This window comes from Silurus meridionalis, chromosome 14 (genome assembly GCF_014805685.1).
Source record: "Silurus meridionalis isolate SWU-2019-XX chromosome 14, ASM1480568v1, whole genome shotgun sequence".
Classification (NCBI taxonomy): Eukaryota; Metazoa; Chordata; class Actinopteri; order Siluriformes; family Siluridae; genus Silurus; species Silurus meridionalis.
The window spans coordinates 13,469,446-13,487,813 of NC_060897.1; the positions used below are offsets into that span (position 1 = coordinate 13,469,446).

The 18,368-nt window shown below is 36.8% G+C and overlaps 2 protein-coding genes across 16 annotated transcripts in view; one reads left to right on the top strand and one right to left on the bottom strand.

Annotated features, from left to right (window-relative positions):
- Positions 1-8,916, top strand: part of nfixb (nuclear factor I/Xb) — a 132,436-nt gene extending 123,520 nt beyond the window's left edge. For all 15 annotated transcript variants that reach the window (XM_046866709.1, XM_046866707.1, XM_046866716.1 and 12 more), the window contains 2 exons: positions 1,708-1,799; positions 3,458-8,916. In XM_046866709.1, the coding sequence (XP_046722665.1) occupies positions 1,708-1,799; positions 3,458-3,472 (107 nt within the window). In that variant the 3' untranslated portion in view covers positions 3,473-8,916. The remainder of the gene's footprint in view (positions 1-1,707; positions 1,800-3,457) is intronic.
- Positions 8,917-11,783: 2,867 nt separating this feature from the next.
- On the bottom strand, positions 11,784-17,551 carry nme4 (NME/NM23 nucleoside diphosphate kinase 4). Its single transcript, XM_046865537.1, has 5 exons — positions 17,302-17,551; positions 14,890-15,020; positions 14,364-14,465; positions 12,698-12,810; positions 11,784-12,234 (listed from the first exon to the last, which is right to left on the bottom strand). The coding sequence occupies exons 1-5, from the start codon at positions 17,408-17,410 to the stop codon at positions 12,114-12,116; spliced, it is 576 nt and encodes a 191-aa protein (XP_046721493.1). The 5' UTR covers positions 17,411-17,551; the 3' UTR covers positions 11,784-12,113.
- Between the last annotated feature and the right edge of the window lie 817 nt (positions 17,552-18,368).

Here is an 18,368-nt window from a genome sequence, read left to right on the forward strand (position 1 = left end):
AGTCTATGTCCCCAGATTAACCCATAGAAAAACCCCAAAGTCTGCCCAACACACCATCTCTCTGTATATTTCGATTTTTTAACTGTGGCCCAATTCATTATAAAACATTCACTGTAATATTGGATGACTTTAGCTAGACGCTCATCCCGCTCCATGGCATCCTGATCAAATTCATTATACGTAATATAGCTTCACAATTCTAGTATTCTAATTAATTGTTTCAAAACAAAAAAAGGTCAAGACAAACTATTATTCTTTTTCTTCTAAGATCCATTACTCCAGTGTAACTCCATCATAGCTGCTTTTTGGTGATGGGTTTTATTTGGCCATGGTAGCTAACGACAACAGTGTGATCCTGTTTACTTTTTGTGGTGAACAGCTACAAATACAATCTTTGAAGGGTACAAATTTAGGGCAGTTAATGTGGACTCAGATCACCTTCTTCATTTGACTTTACACTCCCATCTAAGTCACATAGATTAGTAAAATAAACGAACCCATCTTTTGACTTTTACGTTGGTTTGCTTTGAGTTCCATTTGGTTGAGTTTTAGCCGCAGATTAGTTTGCTGTTTTGGGATTGTGGAGACGTGATCGGGCCAACTCCAGTGCTGATCCACATTTAGTGGTGAAATACTGCATAGCTGTGCTATTTTGACCTAGTCCAAGAAGAACAGCTGATCTTTGATCAGTACAGCAGGGCTGTTCTAAAGGAGGCGTTTGGGGCATGATGGTTTTGGCATCTTCAAATTAATAACCCACCACAGCGGGGGCACTGGACGGAGCACTTTTGTCTTTTTTATGTCGTTTTTTTTTTTTTGTGTTTCTTACTTTTGTTCATAACTTTTGTTCTAGTTTTATTGTTGTCAGTGTCCTGAAGTCTGTCATTTGTTTACATCTAACTAACCCTTAACAATCAGTAATGTTTTCACAAACCTGTAACCACATACATGAAGTCCTGATAATATCGTTAAAGGTACATCTCACTGAAAACCTGTTTCATTGGATAAATCATTGTACAACTTGCAAGGTGCAGCTGATGATTTAATTAAAATTATTCATTTTCTTACTGACATATACAAATAGGCAGACTTTTTAAATTGTGCATCTTTTGTCACTAGCTGGAACACTTTACTTTAGAAAGCCCAGTGGGATATACCTTTAAATAGCTCAGACCAAACTACTGGTTCCTTGAGGCACGTTTTATTCATGCTTCATCTCTATATCAAAAATGCCTTCAAACTAACTGAACTACAATTTAGCAATGGCTTAGTTGTTTAATTGATGATAGTTTGCAATGAAATAATAATAAAAACATTTGTTTACACATTATGTTAACACATTTTGGCTGTTAAATTAGAAATTAGCCTCCATGCCTCATTCATACATCTGGTGATTTCTCTAATTTCTTGAACCAATTTGTGCTATGGAGTCCATCACATTTAAACTGCCCTACATTTGATTCTGACCTTCACTTCCCTCCAGATTTCTTTTTAAATATACCTGTACAAAGCTATTATCTATGTAATATCATCTACCATGTTTGTATAGATGTTAAATCATTGTGGCATGAGAAAGAAATAAGAGCGATTCAAGAAAATAAAACGATCTTTAAAAAAAATCGCATCCCCCTAAAAAGTTTTACATGTGACGATCCCTTGAAGAACAAAAAATGAATTAAATGCTGATTTGTTTCTCTTTTCCTCTAGCATACTCCACGCCAGGCTCCACAACTCCCAACAGGTTTGTCAGCATCGGATCACGGGACAACAACTTTCTAAATATCCCCCAGCAGACACAAGTTAGTACCAAAACCAAATATGTATTTTTTTATTTTAAGAATGTTTACGTAGAAAATGATTTTGCAGACAGTCTGTACAGCAGGATGCCGGTGTATTAATACTAATTACCTAGATTCCCGATTCAAAAACATTGACAGAGTCTCTTAGATGTAAACTCTGTACACCATGTGTGTGTCAGTGTGGTCTCTCCATTGCTTTTCTTGCTCTTTGTTTCTCTCACTTGCTCTCCCACATACAATAAGCAGTGCGGTATGTTTATCTGGCCCATCTGGAGTAGTTCTCAGTGGGAGAGGTGCAGTGGAGGTTGATTTGAACGTTACGAGTGGGCAGCCTCCTCCATAAGCCACTGCACTTTACTCATTACTGTGTAAACCACACCCGCCTCGGGCCGGCTCCACAACACATGGCAACCATCTGAAGCTCTGCAGCTCCATCTCTCCAATGCTCTCACTCACTCCTTCTCTCCCACTGTTAGTCTTCCTTTCACTTTTCACTCCACCCCATTAACCCTTTTTTCGGCTGATTCAGTCTTCCTGTTTTTAGCTGACTCTAACTGGGGGTTTGACCGGCCTTCGTTTTGTTACCATTGGATTCTGAATGCTTTATAAAAAAAAAAATAATAAAAGACATCCAGAAAATGATCATATAAATAAGCACACTTGTTGCTCAATATAATAAAACAGTATACAAAAGTCCATCACAAAGGAATCCTTAAAACTTAAAAGTACAAGAGCTGAAAATTGGGTTTGCAGAGCTCCCTTGTGGCCAAACAGAGGCCTGCATTGACCCTGTCCCAAGGAAGAATGTGAAAGAGGAGTGAGGGTGAGAATTTCAGCATGACCCCGCAAACTGAGAAGCCACGTCCTGACTGTCTGGTTACCCACAGCAACCAGACATGATGTCATAGCCAGTTGAACTTGAACTTGAGAGGTGGCAAGCAGAGGGGTGGTCAAAGTCAAAAAAGGGGGCTAAGAAAAAGGGTGCTAACTCCTGCCAAGGATTACACAGAGCGCGATAGAGCCGAGAGAGGGAGGAGCAGAGCACACAGGGGAAGAGTCGAGGCGATACCCGGAGCTGGGGGAGGAGGAAGGAGTGTTTGTGATGGGATAGCCTTTGTGTGTTTGGCTGTTTGGGGAGACTCAAGCAAAACACAAGCCGCTCCCCTGGAGGCAAAGTGCTTCCAAGACTTGACTCCCAGAATGTTCTCAAGCCACTTCAGCTTGGTTTTATATGCCAGTCTGGAGGAACCGAATCTCATTCTGCTGCTCATCGCCAGGCACCTCAAATGTACAATACAAACAACCCAAAACATCACGTTTTCCTGAGATGTAGAATTATTTCATCAGTTAAAGATTGTTTATTGATTCCTAAAGGTCGGGTTATATTATCTGCTCCAGAAGGTAGTTAAATATTTATGGTATAGAGGTAAACCACAATGATAATGCTGTTGTGGGGAGAAGTTCACAGCTCCATACACTCTTCCAAAAGGAGGACAGGGACAGGGTGGGGAGAGAGAGTACAACTTGCTTAGCAAGGCAATTGGGACATCTAGTGGACAACCTTGAAAGTTCAGGCGAGAGTATTAGCGAGGCTGCTGTTTTAAGTACTTTATTTTTGGTGTGCGTCTTCTAACACCTCTTTTCTCTTTTTGTTTCAGTCTTGGTTCCTCTGACAAAACTTACCTGCCAACAAGCAATTAAAATCCTGTCACTACAATCTGGAATCTTGAATCAGGAAACAAAGAATATCCCATCTAAAATTGCCCTCTGACCCTGTTGGCCCGACAGAACAACAAAGGAAACCAGCAAATCTTCATATCATTTGGAATGTTCTGATCCTGTCATCTTACAGCAAATGACCCCCTCCCCCTTTTTTAATAAGAGGATCACGTGACATTATGAAGGAGGACATGGAGTCTCTCAAAAACCACAGAAATGACAACGAAAAGCAGAAACACAAAAGAACATCCCGAAGAAGAAAAAAAGAATCTGTCACTTATATTGTGCAATGGCTGGGGACATTCAATAATGGTGAGGTTTTAATATGAAAAGCATAGATGTAGATTGGGACTTCAAATAATTGAGATGTTATTCATCCTGACATCTAGTATGGAGTTAAAGCTAAAACTAGCTAATTGTCCCTTCTGACACCATTTGTAGTTTAGTGTAGAAATTGGTCTCGATGTGCCCATTTCTTTAACAGCGAGCTTAACAACAATTACTTATCAGAACCACAATCAAGCAAAAAATATACCTAAAGTATTGCACTAGAAAAGGAAAGTAAAACACTACTCTCATGTCTGCTATTAAATATAGGATTGACAGAAAAGAAAAAAATGTTTGCACACAGTGTTTTGAGGTAAAAGTGAAAGTAGATATCACACACTAAAGTTAATATTGGATGTATATCAACAATCATAGAGGACAGTCTCTCAGTTTAGGCTGATGTAGGAAAACACACTATGACCTAGATAAAAACTACCTATGGAGGCTGTCCAATTAAAGAGATTCAAATTCAGGCCTTATACTCGCCCTTAGTGCCAATTGAATACCGACTGTAATCCCTTACAACCCTTACACACACACATACACACATCAAGCCACTGCCATGTCTCTGAACTGCTGCATACAAATTGTCACATTGGTAATAAGGGAGTCAATTTTTATATTACTTTTCTGCTTGACATTCCAAATCAGAAACCAATACAATGCCTTACCACCTCTAACATTCTAGGACATTTATAGAACGTCACTGTTAGCATATTTTTTTAGCTGTGGTGTAGCATAAGCACCAGTTCCAGATAGACAGTGCAGATTCACTCGTCTTAGAAGAAACCTTCATTCACTTGGGTTGGTAGCTGTTGATTGGCAGGAATTGGATACATGAAAAAATTGGGAAATACTAATTGAAAATTCTGCACGTCCTGATCGTCAAGAGTTCCGTACTCATACAGCATCTGGGCCCCGGGTTCAGGGGTTTACAACATCCACATTATTTAATTTCACGGGTTTGACTGACATCGGAGGCAGCCGATCACATCAAATCACTTTGGAACAAAACTTTCCAGTACATTAATATGCACCTTTTGTCTTTAGTCGAGTGACAGCATCATGCCCCAAAAATCTCATAGTGACATGCTGTTCGAAGAACCTGCTGCACATTATTGTGTACACACAAAAGTCAAATTGATTGGGTGAGTTTTAAGATTCTGAAGTTACAAAGCACAGACACTCATTCAATGGGCAGAGCTTTGGAAGCTTTAAACTTTAAATCTTATTGTCATAGTGAACAATTATGATACTCACATGAATTGATGAATTTGATACTCACATATAGTTACAAGTTTTCCGAAAAACACTGGAAAGGTTCAGTGGACGTTCACTTTCCTGGCTGGAAGACACACCCCATCCTCTCTGAACTGTTTACTCTCCCATGCGGCTGTGTTCCAAGAACACGATGCCTCACTGCGGAGCAAAAGAGTGTTGTAGTTGTTATTTAGAAGGAGAGGGGTATGTAATAATGGCCATTTAGATAACACATTGCTTTATCTGCTATGTTCACACCCTCCTTAGGGATTTATTGGATTTGCAAATAGTAGAGCATGTTCAGAGCATGGCCTAAGACACACACACACACACACACACACACACACACCTTCCAACTGACTGATTTAAAGGGAAGCCTTGGATTAATATAGGGCAATCCAAATCTGCCTTTACAGTACAAAGTCATGCTGACATCGTCATAAATCAGCTAGTTTTAACCATCAATTTAATTTTTAGCCGTATTATTTGACTCACCGAGCTCACAAAATAACTGGACTGCCTGATTCTGTGTCTCACTGCAGGGAAGCGCGGTTGCCGATTGGCAGCCACGTCATCAGCGTAGTAGAGGACTAGCATTGCTAAATGAGAATTAATGATGGCGATGGACTTTTCTTTTCTAATCAATGGAAGTGCCTCTGTATTCCCATTATGCAATTTGTTAAACATGAATTCAGGTTATTTTTCTCACATATAAGCTATAGAGAAAGAAATTTTTATGTCTGGAGCAAAACAAGTGGCAAGTGACAGCTCACTAATTACAGACATCTTTATATATACAGGAGATATCCATATATATTTATATAAACATTTTTTGTTTTGTTTTGCATAATAAGCTCAGTGGCAGTCTAGTTATTTTCTGAATTTATGGCAGCATTACAATTAATAAACAAGTTCTTTTTTTTTTTTTTTTTAAGTAGTACCAGTCTTAAAAACCCGGTTATACACTCAACATAGGAAAAGCCCAACAAGCATCAAGTCCCTGAAAAATGAAAATAAAAAAAGGAAAAAAAGAAATAGAAAATGTATTTCTATAGTAAACAGTATCAGTAGTGTTGAGGAGAAAGATGTGGCTTTTGAGTTCTTTTGTGTTTGGATGGGAAGTATTTGTAATTGAAAAATTATGTATGTTGATTGAGCCATGTGCAATGCCTTGGGTAGAGAAATGTGTTCGTCTGTTAGATTGTTAGAGGGTGTGATAGAAGAAGGGGGGAAAAAAATACCCCTTCTGTTATTGTTTCAAGTCCAAAAGGTCCGGGACTCTAAACTACAGGGCAGAGAGAAAAAAAAAGTCTTTGTAAGTTTTGGGAGTTTTTTTTAAATCTTTCTTTCTTTTTTTTTAATAGCCTTTTTCCTTTTTTTTTAATGTTTATTTGTAATGATTTGTTCTCAAAACTTGGGAGGGCTGAAGAAACAGTTTTGCAACACATCGAAAAATATATATATCACTAAATGAAACTGGTGCTTTTTATGGAATACAGTACATTCAAACTCTATTATACATAAATAAAAAACAAGTAAGTGTTATCATAAACGCAAAAATTTTTAGGAAAAAAAAAACATGCATACTCTATTTCTTGTTTAGAATTTAGTAAAGGGGGAGGGGTTCATTTTAGCCTAAAAAAAAAAGGCTTTTTTTTCTCCCATCAGAGAGGTTCAGTCACAGAAGGTGGATAAAATCCAAATCAATAACAAATACACAGAAGTCCTGAGAAGGAAAATCAGAAAGGAAATATTGTTTACAATGTAAAGTTAAGAGAGACAGAAGAAATTGCACTATGTATTTGGCAGCCATAAATACACATTACTTATCATGACGATGCTTAGTCAGTTCTGTTCAGGACATTATCCAGTGAGAAGCTAGAGCATTGATGGCATTTGTACATAGAGATTTAAAACAGATCCAGACTCAATGACAAGGTCTACCCTTTCCTTGTGAGATGCTTTTAATCAACTCGATCGCCCTTGAAAATTGTCAGTTCAGCGGAAATGAGACCTTTCCTATGGTAGCTGTTGTTTATTATTAGCCTCCCCTCGTTAAATACTCGCGTAAGCCGATTCGAACATTATTTTAACCAATAAAAACATTGCAAAGTGAACCCCACCCCCTCTCCTAAACCAACACCCCCTCCCGGTCCCAATGTAAATTACTCTAAACTCTAAATATTTGTTTTGTGATGTAGTGTTAGACTCAGAGCATCTTCAAGGTTGTCCCTAAAAAAAGTGCCTTTGTTCACAGACTCCATCTTGTAATCCTCAGTGCCCGTCTCGGAAACCCCTCTTTCAGCCCGCTTCTATATTCTGTCCTTCTTCAAGCTCTTCAAAGCAGTATATATAGTAATAAAGGAAAAATTGGTGTGACTTAGTTCCTCTTTTTATTGTTGATGCTGAAATTGAAAAAAAAAAAAAGAAAAATTGAGAAAAAAAAAAAAAAAAACCTTCTTGTCTTGCTTTTCCTTCCTCTGTACTCCTTTCCTTGTCTTCTGCCTCTCTTGGACACTGGAATAGTCTGTAGTCGCATAACCATCTCCTTTCCTGCCCCTTCCCCATTTTCATTGAATGGAGGGGTTTTTAAAAGAAAAAAAAAGAAAAAACTTTTTTGTCTGAGCAGAATGCAGTTAGGTTACATGTTATTCTTGTCTGTATGCTTCACATTGTATACCATACCGATCTCTTCAGCTTCTCCATTGAACAGTTAATGTAAGTGAACAAGTTACACCAGTGGGCTCTGGCGGGATGTCAGTCAAAGGGTGTATGAAGGGTTAAGGTTTCAACATGGAGCAGTTAATCATATTTTAGTGAAGGCGGAAACTGGTGGACGTAGGAAGTCCTCTTAAAAGGTGCTGGAAGGATTTAAGGCTGCTGGGTTACCATAGGTTTGTGACTTGTTTTGACTATTTATTCATCCTTTTTTTTTTTTTGCCAAAATCTTTTCTTTTTGTTGATAATGCATATTTAGGTGGTACAAATGCCACACTGAGAATTTTTTGTAGATAATGCACCTTTGCAGTGGTTATACGAGACCAGGTATTTAACATTTGGGGAATTTACCTGACATTACTAAGCACCTTATTACGGAATGGGTACAGCAATGGATGAAAGAAATTCAATAACGTATTAAAAAAACTAATCTAAATGAAAGGAAAAAAAAAACGAAATTCCAGCGTAATCTGCAATTATGAGCCAAACCCCTCAGACCAAACCGACAAGCTGCATGCCATCAAACCTGAACTGTAGTGATAATTAAGGTGCCTTGAAAATCAGTGAAGCACCAGCAAATGAATAATCTCAGGCCTACAAATCACAGCCTGATTGTTGTCCCACATAAATATGCAAACTTTTCCTAAATACATAAAGCCAGCAAATGTATCAGCCATGATTACAAGAGATGAGATTACAAGAAAAAAAAAAAAAAAGCCATAAATGTTGTGGACAGAACTCTCCCAGGGCCTTGTCCCTTCCTGGCGCTGACCATCCGTCTTTTTCGACATTTTTCTATTTCCTCTTGGGGTTGTGGGGGTTTTTTTTTTTTTTTTTTTTTTGATAGTTTGTTTTGGGTGTTGGGATAAGTAATAAGCTTAGAGTAGATCGATTTCCCAGCAGCCTTTGCCCTGGCCCGTAGCTTCTTCACTAACCCTTAAAAAGCTATTGCCCTTTTTATAGACATGCCCTCCAGAGCTCATGGTGAAATGCATGTGTTAATTACAATTTCTTTTCCATAATAAGAAAAACAGTTTGAAAAGAGCAGCACCTTTAACTGATTGAATAAAAGGATGTTCTTGACTGTAAAAAATGACTGTTTATTTTGACTTTGACATGTTTAACTATATTTTCAAATCTCCCAAGCATTTGTTGTCCAATATTTCCAGCTGCAGCACTAGCTGTTCATTTCTAAGCGCATTTTTATTAAACCCTATCCTCGGCAGTGCGGGTATGGATTCAGAAGTGATCCTGGGAGCATAAGACAACCAATAAGCATAAGGCAGGACCACGTTCTTGGTTCACACACAATCTATGGTAGCCGTTCTACCCAGCAGTATGGTTTCAGAAGATGGTAAGGAATCCTTATACAAACAAGGACATGATGCAACAATAGGTGCCAATATGCCGCCTTAATTAGATCTGCAGTTTTTAAGACATTTATGACATTATCTGTATTTGCTGTTGTCCCAAAAATGCTGTTAATGATTTTTGCATGCAGCTTTATTATTGCATTGGTTATTATTAATTGGTATTGATATTACAGTTAGAGTTCTTGTGCCAATATCAAGACACGTTGCTTTGCACTCAAAAATGAACTCAGTAATTGTAGAAAATAAGCATTCATTCATTATCAGTAAACACTGAGCAGAGTGCAGTGAATCTGGAGTCTCTAAATGCAGTAAGGGGAATTTAAGATCAGTTGATAGCAGGTCACTAAGCAGATACAGTAATACAGTAACATCTGGGGCAAGTAAATATAACACCTGCATGTGTTTGGACAATGAGAACCCAGAAGAAACCCACATGAACATGTGAGGTGGCACTGCACCTTTCAATTCAATTCAGTGTTATTGGTATAGCACTTATAATAATAGGTATGGTGACAAAGCAACATTACAAAATAATAAAAAAAATGTATATATATTTTAGGCACATAAATAAGTCCCCTTATGTCTATCGCTAATGAGCAAGTCAATGGCAGCAGTGGCCAGGGAAAAACTCCCTGCGACAACAAGAGGATGAAACCTTGAGAGAAAACAGAAAAGGAACCATCTTCACCTTGGTGACCCCATTATACAGAATCTCACAAAAGTGAGTACACCCCTCCCATTTCAGCAACCATTGCAGTACATCTTCTCAAGGGATAATCCTATAGAAATAAAACATCTATTTTAGGGTAGTCAGTGTGCAGCTTGTATAGCAGTACAGATTTACTGTCCTCTAAAAATAACTCGTGTTTTTGTCTGTTTGACAGGACCATACAAATTTGTGTATCTTGTATTAGAGCAGTTAAAATTTGGTGCTTTAAGTACAATTATTTCATACTGACCTCATACTGAATGTTCAACATGGCACCTCATGGCAAAGAACTCTTGAGGATTTAAGAATTAGAATTGTTGCTCTTCACAAAGAGGGCCTGAGCTATAAGAAGATCAGTAACACCCTAAAACTTAGTTACAGTACAGTGTCCAGGGTTATAAAGGTTTTCCCAAGACGGGTTTCACTTGGAGCAGGCCTCGCAAGGGTCCATCAAAGAATTTGAGTCTTGTCCTGTGCGTCAGGTGCAGAAGCTGCTTCGAAAAACAGATGCATGAGTGCTGCCAGCCTTGCTTTAGACCATTCGACATACACTGCAACAAGTCGGTTTGCATGGCGTCATCCCAAAAGGAAGCCTCTTCTGAAGCTGTCTCACAAGAGAGGCCGCAAACAGTTGAATGATGCATGAATTACTGGAAAAATGTCCTGTGGTCTAATAAGACCAAAATAAACTTGTTAAATGGATTCCAGCATGTGGGGTGAGACCCTGGTGAGGAGAACCAAGAAAATTGTCTTGCCTACACCCAAGCATGGTGGTGGTAGCATCATGGTCTGGGGCTGCATGAGTGCTGCTGGTATTGTGGAGCTGCAGTTCATTGAGGGAAACATGGATTCCAACATGCACTGTGACATTCTGAAGCAGAACATGATGCCCTACATTCAGAAACTGGGCATAACGGCAACATAATAACGACCCCAAACACACCACCAAGAGGACAACTGCCTTGCTGAGGAAGCTGTAGGTGAAGGTGATTGAGTGGCCAAGTATGCCTCCAGTCCTGAATCATATTGAGCACCTGTGGGGCATCCTCATGCAGAAGGTAGAGAAGCATGATGTATCTAACATCCTGTAGCTCTGTGATGTCATTATGGAAAAGAGGAAGAGGATCCCAGCAACAACCTGTGCAGCTCTGGTGGATTCCATGCCCAGGAGGATTAAGGCAGTGGCATATAACAATGGTACTCAAACAAAATATTGACACTTTGTACAGTTTTAGCATGTTTAGTAATGGCTGTATGTTGTTATTTTTGGAGGACAGTAAATCTGTACTGCTATACAAGCTGCACATTGACTAAAATATATCCAAGTTTCATTTCTATAATATCGTCCCTTGAGAGGATTAGACTTTATTGGTTGCTGAAATGTAAGGGGTTTACTCACTTTTGTAAGATACTGTAGTTACACTGTTATACTATAGTTATATAATATGCTGTTGAGTTTATGAATTGTTCACTGATGGACACTTAAATGCAGTGGTAATTGTAGCCATAAGCAACTGTAGCTATCCATTTCCATGGTTCTCCATGTCAACCAGACAACACACATGACTACATTATTTGTAAATAAATAAAGTAATTCAATTTAATTAGCCAATTCTCTGAGGAGGTACTTCTGAAAAATATTTTCTATCCGAAAGTATTAACACCCCAAAAGATCATAAACAATAAATGTAAACAAATGGTCACTCTTGCATAGCTTACTCTATTTTACAATTGCTTTTATTTCTCTGTGACTCTCTGCATGTTTAATCTCAAAATATGGACACTGCAAAGGCTACAGCAAAGCCAGAAGCTCATTTGGACATTAATCTTTTGTAAACACTGTGCACTGTGTCATGAAATGGATATTTGAGCCAAATGTAATGGACAGAGTATTAAATATATTTATTACAAAAGCATAATCATTTATAGCAGGTATTACAGTAATCTACATTTGTTTCTTAGGATTAGCAGTACAGGGTTGTTCCTGCACAAAATTTACAAAATTACAGATTTATTAAAAATCAGATGATTGGAAAAAATAGTCATTCAGATATTTGAGTATTTAAATCTTTTTTTCATTTGGCTAAACCATATATATATATATATATATATATATGACCATTTCCTAAATATGATTATTAAAACACATATAGTGTTGATATCTTTGAAAAAAACTTTAAAAAAAAAGAACTAATGCACACAACACACTCATGGATGGTAGATGTTGCCAAAATCACAACACACCCAGTCAATCAGCTCAGAGCGATGAAACCAAAGAGAGATCTCTTTTTGTGCCACTTCAGGTGAATCAGAGGCATGCACAACATTTCTAAAACGAAACAAAAGAAAGCCAAAGACCAAAAGGGTGTTAATAATAATCTGTCCTTTAAAATTAAAAACAGTAATCCCCCGTTTATCGTGGTGGTTACGTTCCAAAACCGCCCGAATCAACGAATAAACGGATTCCACCCCAAAAATGCTTTTTTATATATACAGTACTTTACTGTATTAACATTTTACTTTGTTTTATAATAAATAATTATATTTTTATAAATATATATTTCATTATTAATCATAAAACTCCATAAAAACAATTCCCTATAAGTTTATAGATAGAGTCTATAAGATAGAGACCAGGAAAATCAGCCAAACAAATTAATCATGTGGCAAATGCAGTCCCGTGATAAACCAGGGACACGAGATTCGAACCGTGGTAAAGCGAGGGATTACTGTACATTGAAAATCTTGCAAATGTTACGTTATTATCAGTGATATGGAATGTGTATATCTACCTGCTAACATGAATGCTAAAGTCTCCTCTCAGGGTTCCAGGTGCAGCTTCAGCTGGGTTTGTGTCTCCCACTAGCATTCGTGTGGACTTGATTACATTGTGGCCCTCCCAAACCTATGAAACATGAAGGCGTGAAGACAGTAGAATGTTTTATTTTCTTTATTTAGCCCATTCAGTCTTGCTCTTTTTGTCACTGAAACCATGTTAAAAATCATATACTAATATCAGTAGAAGTTAGTTGAATCTAGCTTTCCTTCTGCATTACCTAGTTGGTTGTTAGAAGTTCATGTCAACCTTTTTGTAACAATTTTGATTAAGGTTTCCTTAAGTAAATATTTTAGCACGTTAGCATCTTTAATAGACCGACTAACACTTAATTGTTGTTTTTAAATTAAAACAAATAAGGCAAATTACCAACACCATCATTTAATCAATACTTACTTAATAGTTAAGTGAGAATAAACTCACAATGACCAAATGCAGTGGACCCAGTTTAATCCTGAGCAATTAAGCAATTTTAGGTTTCCTCCAGGTTCTCTGGTTTTTACCCGCTTTCCAAAAACAGTTGAAAAATGCACCGGTTGCATTGCTAATGTGTGTGACTAAATGTGTAAATGTGTGTAGTGTGTATTGCTGCCAGGCAAGCCTTTACAGAATGGGCTCCAGAACCAGGATGAGGTGGTTACTGAGGACCAGCAAAGACTAGTATAAAAACTTCATGTTTAACACTTGTATGTGATATAACTTGTAAAATTGATAAAAAATGAGTGTTAAAAGGCAATTGCAAATATATTCTTGTGGAGACCAGAGATGTTTTCAACTGAGCTAATGTGTTAATTAATAAATTTACACATAGTTTATTAAAGTTAACCAATGCAGCAGATAAAATATTAAAAAATTGTATATTTAAAAATGCCAAATTTGTCAAACTGATGAAAAACAACAATGTGCTGACATTTTCCATATGAGCTGAATATCAATGTTGATTATATATTTTATTAGAGCTTTAGACAAAGAAATATTTATTTAGCTACTGTATAAGAAAAATTATTTACTCCAGATAAAGAGGGAGATGGATTTTACACATAATTCTGACATCATGGCAGAGTGAATATGATTCCCTAAGTGTTTTATGATGCACTACTGCACTGAAATGCAACCACTGTCCAACTATTTCATGTTTTGTTTTTTTAAGAGAAGTGCCTTAAAGTGTTGTTTCCTATTCTTGTCATGGATATAAAGGATAAAGGAATGATTCTTAAGTTGTTTCTTGTTTCCAAGTCTATAATAAGTATTTCTGAATAATTTTTAAACTATGATTATTGTTAACAGGACCTAGGTTTTTTTTGTTTTGTTTTTTACAGAATTTAGCAGACGCCCTACAAAAGTGCTATGAATTAATAAATGAACACCTGTTCAGTAGGTTGCAATTGGATGGCAATTTTTACACTTGCACTTACACAAATGTCTTCATGTAATGTCTGTATCTTAGTAATGCATCTTCAATTATCACAAATGAAGATATTGTAGATATTGTATTTTTGTGAATCTGCATGTATTTGTGAAACTGCTTAAATAATCAGCACAAAAGATAGATTATTATCTCAAAGATAAATGTTTTTTTTAGCCATTGCTGGCAAGTCTTTTATTTTTTTATAGATCCTTACCATTGCCACCACAGGCCCTGAAGTCATATACTGCAGTACACTGGGGTAGAATGGTTTCTTACGAAGAGCCACATAGTGCTGGGACAGTAGTTCTTCAGATACCTAAAAACATATATAATCAAATGTATTCATGAAGTGATAGTTACCTCAAATTATGTAGATGATGCTTATGACCAAAAGTAATACTTGTTTTCTATTGTAGATTTATAGTTTTTGATAAATTATTATTCATGTGCCCTCGACCGAAGGAGAAAAAATAAAATGAAAAAGCATTTTTGTCTTTTACACACATTCTACATTTAGGGTTAAAAGGTATCCCTAAATGAAGGAAAATACATACACACAATTTACATATACACAATTTAATCAAACATTTTATCTAAATCAATGTAATGAAGTAAATGTCTTTGCCAGCACTTTTTGTAACTCAGAACCACAGTGTGTGTGTGTGTGTGTGTGTGTGTGTGTGTGTGTGTGTGTGTGTGTGTGTCTATGCACATGAAACACAGCAAAAGCAAACACTCACCTGCACCATCTTCAGACCTACCAAGCGGAACCCTCGCTGCTCAAAGCGTTTAATGATCTGACCAATCAGACGCCTCTGAACTCCATCCGGCTTGATGGCAACCAAAGTGCGCTCTTTCACTCCAGGAATGTCTGTATAAAGGTTTCATGTGTTTAATCCTATTGCAGGTTTAGGTATGCATACAGTATATTGCATAATATCCACTGTCCATAGACACTAAAAGGAACAAATAAAGGAGAAATTATTTATCCAAATTATAAATGTCTTAGTATACACTTACAATACATTGAGCCTTAATTACCTCTGCTTGATTTTAATTTCCTGTCAGCAATTCGGGGTGTGAATCATCCCTTAATCGTAACACAATAAAAACCTTTATCTAATAGTCCAAAACCTACTTACTCCCTTATCTCAAAGAAAAAACATTTTCTTTTCAGCACATTTATTATTACTACAGATTTGCCTCACTAAAGGAATTTACCTGCTACTCAAACATATATAAAGTAATTTCTACTTTGGTTTTCCTACTTTTACATTACTATGCATACACACTTGACCAAAGAGTACTTTCTTGAAAATGTGAGGTGGATATTATCTGTAAAGTAAATCATAATGTCATGATCACATTAGAGGGGACACAGACAAACTCACAGGATATTGTGCTGATATTGGTTTTAAAATGATAGTTTTGGATGTTGAGGATGAATAGATATTTGGTGTAGATTAGTATGTGTGTGTGTGTGTGTGTGTGTATATATATATATATATATATATATATATATATATATATATATATATATATATATATATATATATGGGGGACTTTTTTTGTTAATAGTATCTAAGAATATTGTATCTAAAAAATATTTTTAAAAAGCAATATTTATCCATTCCTGGCACTGATCTTGGATTTAATTTTATATTTCTCACAGCTCAGTTGTACAGAATATAAAAAAGGAAATTCCTGTAAGAGTGCACGTGAAAAAAAAAGTTTTACTAATAATTTAATCTAGAAACCACGTAAGAGCACTGCCAGAGAGAAGGCTCACAGAATACTGAAAGACTGAACACAGTACTCTTGAGTTAAAATGTTGGTTGTGTCGATCGTGTGTGTCCTGCTTGGATAAAGTCTACACCAAAGGTGCCAAATTCAATCAATTTCCTATGAAGGGCCAAATATCAACCTTTACTAAGGTCAGTGGGCCAAGAATATATGTTGCATTATACCAATATTATGCACAATAGTTCAATGCCTAGTATAGCTATTCATTAACATTTAATTAAAGACCTCCTTTCCCATTTATTTCTTTTTCATAAGTGGGTAATTCGGCTTTTATTGTTATTCCATCTGTTTACAGTACGGTACACAGTAAAATGAAACAATTTTCCCCCATGACCATGAGGTGCTCTACGAGACAGCATATTTTTACAAAAACAACACAAAATCAAACGGAGATACAACATATAATGCATGGGTGTGACATTTAGTGCAAAAAAAACAAAACTTTGAGAGTCAAACGCCTGATTGTGAGTGAGTGAATGAGTGTGGGTACTCATATATGGCATGGAAGCCCAAATAAATGGTCACCAAATGCCAGCTTTGGCTTGAGGCCCTAGCTTTACATACTCATAACACCTTCTGTGTTTCAAATCGTGTCTGACTTTAAATAACAATAATAACACTTCCTACATGTATGGTTCCTATGTATGTTTTCATCGCACTAACACTGGCTAACATTGTTCACTTGTTTCTTCATATTACTGACTATTACACACCGTGAAATATCACAGAAGAACACGGAAGTAAAAACTGGTTGCTGATTGAAAGTTCAAAATATTAATCAACGCGTCTAATTCAATATAAATCTTCTAGCAAAAAATGTTTAATGTTTACAAATGTGATACTGTTCATGTGTTTTTCGACATAATCACATAAACCCATATGTGGTGGGGTTTCATGAAGACTATTAACCTGTATATGAAATATAAAATGTTTTCAATAAATGGCAATGAAAAAGTATTGTTTTGTTTCCTGAACTGTGATTTGGTGTGGATTTAGACGCTCACTGGCCTGAAATTAAGAAACAATTATAAAAATCCAAATTTCACCTAAACACAACCTAAACTATGGGCCATCCCATAATAATTATATCTGAAACAGGATGTTAGATTGAGGTAATATATTTAATATATTATAATTTTACTGATTGTTTATCTGATATGGTTTGAATTGTGAGCATTTACTCGTGTAAAACTAAAATTCAAATGTAAAAATTTACATTTGTTATAGAATAAAATTAAAATAAAAAATCGAACAAAAGGCTCACAATTGAAAAGTCTGAATAAAAGAAAACCGGGATAGTTCAGGGCGCACGCGCTCGCACGCGCTCGCTCGCACGCGCACACACGCACCTGAGGCGCTGCCGCTGTTCCGCGCTGCTGTGTACTGCGGCATGATCATCCTGCTCCCGCTGTTCGTGAGAAACCTCTTGACAACGCATCGTGTTACAGCGGCCATCATTACACCAAAAAAATGTCACTCCGTCACCTTGATGTCAACTCGAGGAAGCACGCTACTGTCCTGCTCTGTCCCGAGCTCTGAGCTTTTCTCCTCACAGAGCAGTGATCAAAACACACAACACACATACGGTCATTCACCTGACGGGTCACATTCAGGACTAAATTGTTTAATAACATTACAGGTCATTACATTACATAAACTAGTCAGGGGAAAGCTGCAAGACTGTACTTAAGGAAGAAAGAAGCGTAGTACTAAAACACAAGTAATAATAGAGATGGAACTAAAAGCTTAGAAATTGCACGCGTGGTAGGCTGGGATTTCATTTGAAAGCCTTTCCAGTTAGAATGCAATTGTGTAGAGTTGTGTAAGGATTGTTTTTTGAAGGAAAAAAAATATATACTACTGGTTTTAAATGTAGGCTACAGCTAATCTTTAGATATGAATACTAAAGCCTGTGACTAAAATGATCCCCAAAATTCAGTTAGGATAGAAAAAAGTACAAACAATTAAACAAGCAGAACGGATCTTAATCCAGCAGAGAGTCAAGAAATGCTGTGGTTCTTACTAAAGATAACAACGTAATTTAATGCTTTTCCTGTTTGGATTTTGAAGCATTTAGAACATGAAAATGAGGTCTCTAGTCTCCAAGCAAATACTGCAATATACACGCTTAAATCTAAGTTTATGTTGGGACAAGGTCACAAAACAAACATTACCCTTGCTCATGGAACAAGTGGGATGCGTGTGAGGGACAGTGAACACGTCTGAACAGGGATCAGAACACACTTCATATACAAATAAATCAAATGTGCCGTAGGCTACTGACCCATGCAAAGCTCAGTGTGGGGTATTTTTTTTTTTTTTTTGCGTTCTCTTGTTTGGATTTATAGCATAAAACAGGTGTATAAACTGATACACGTACTGAAAATCAAATGCTTTAAATCTTCTAAACACATTA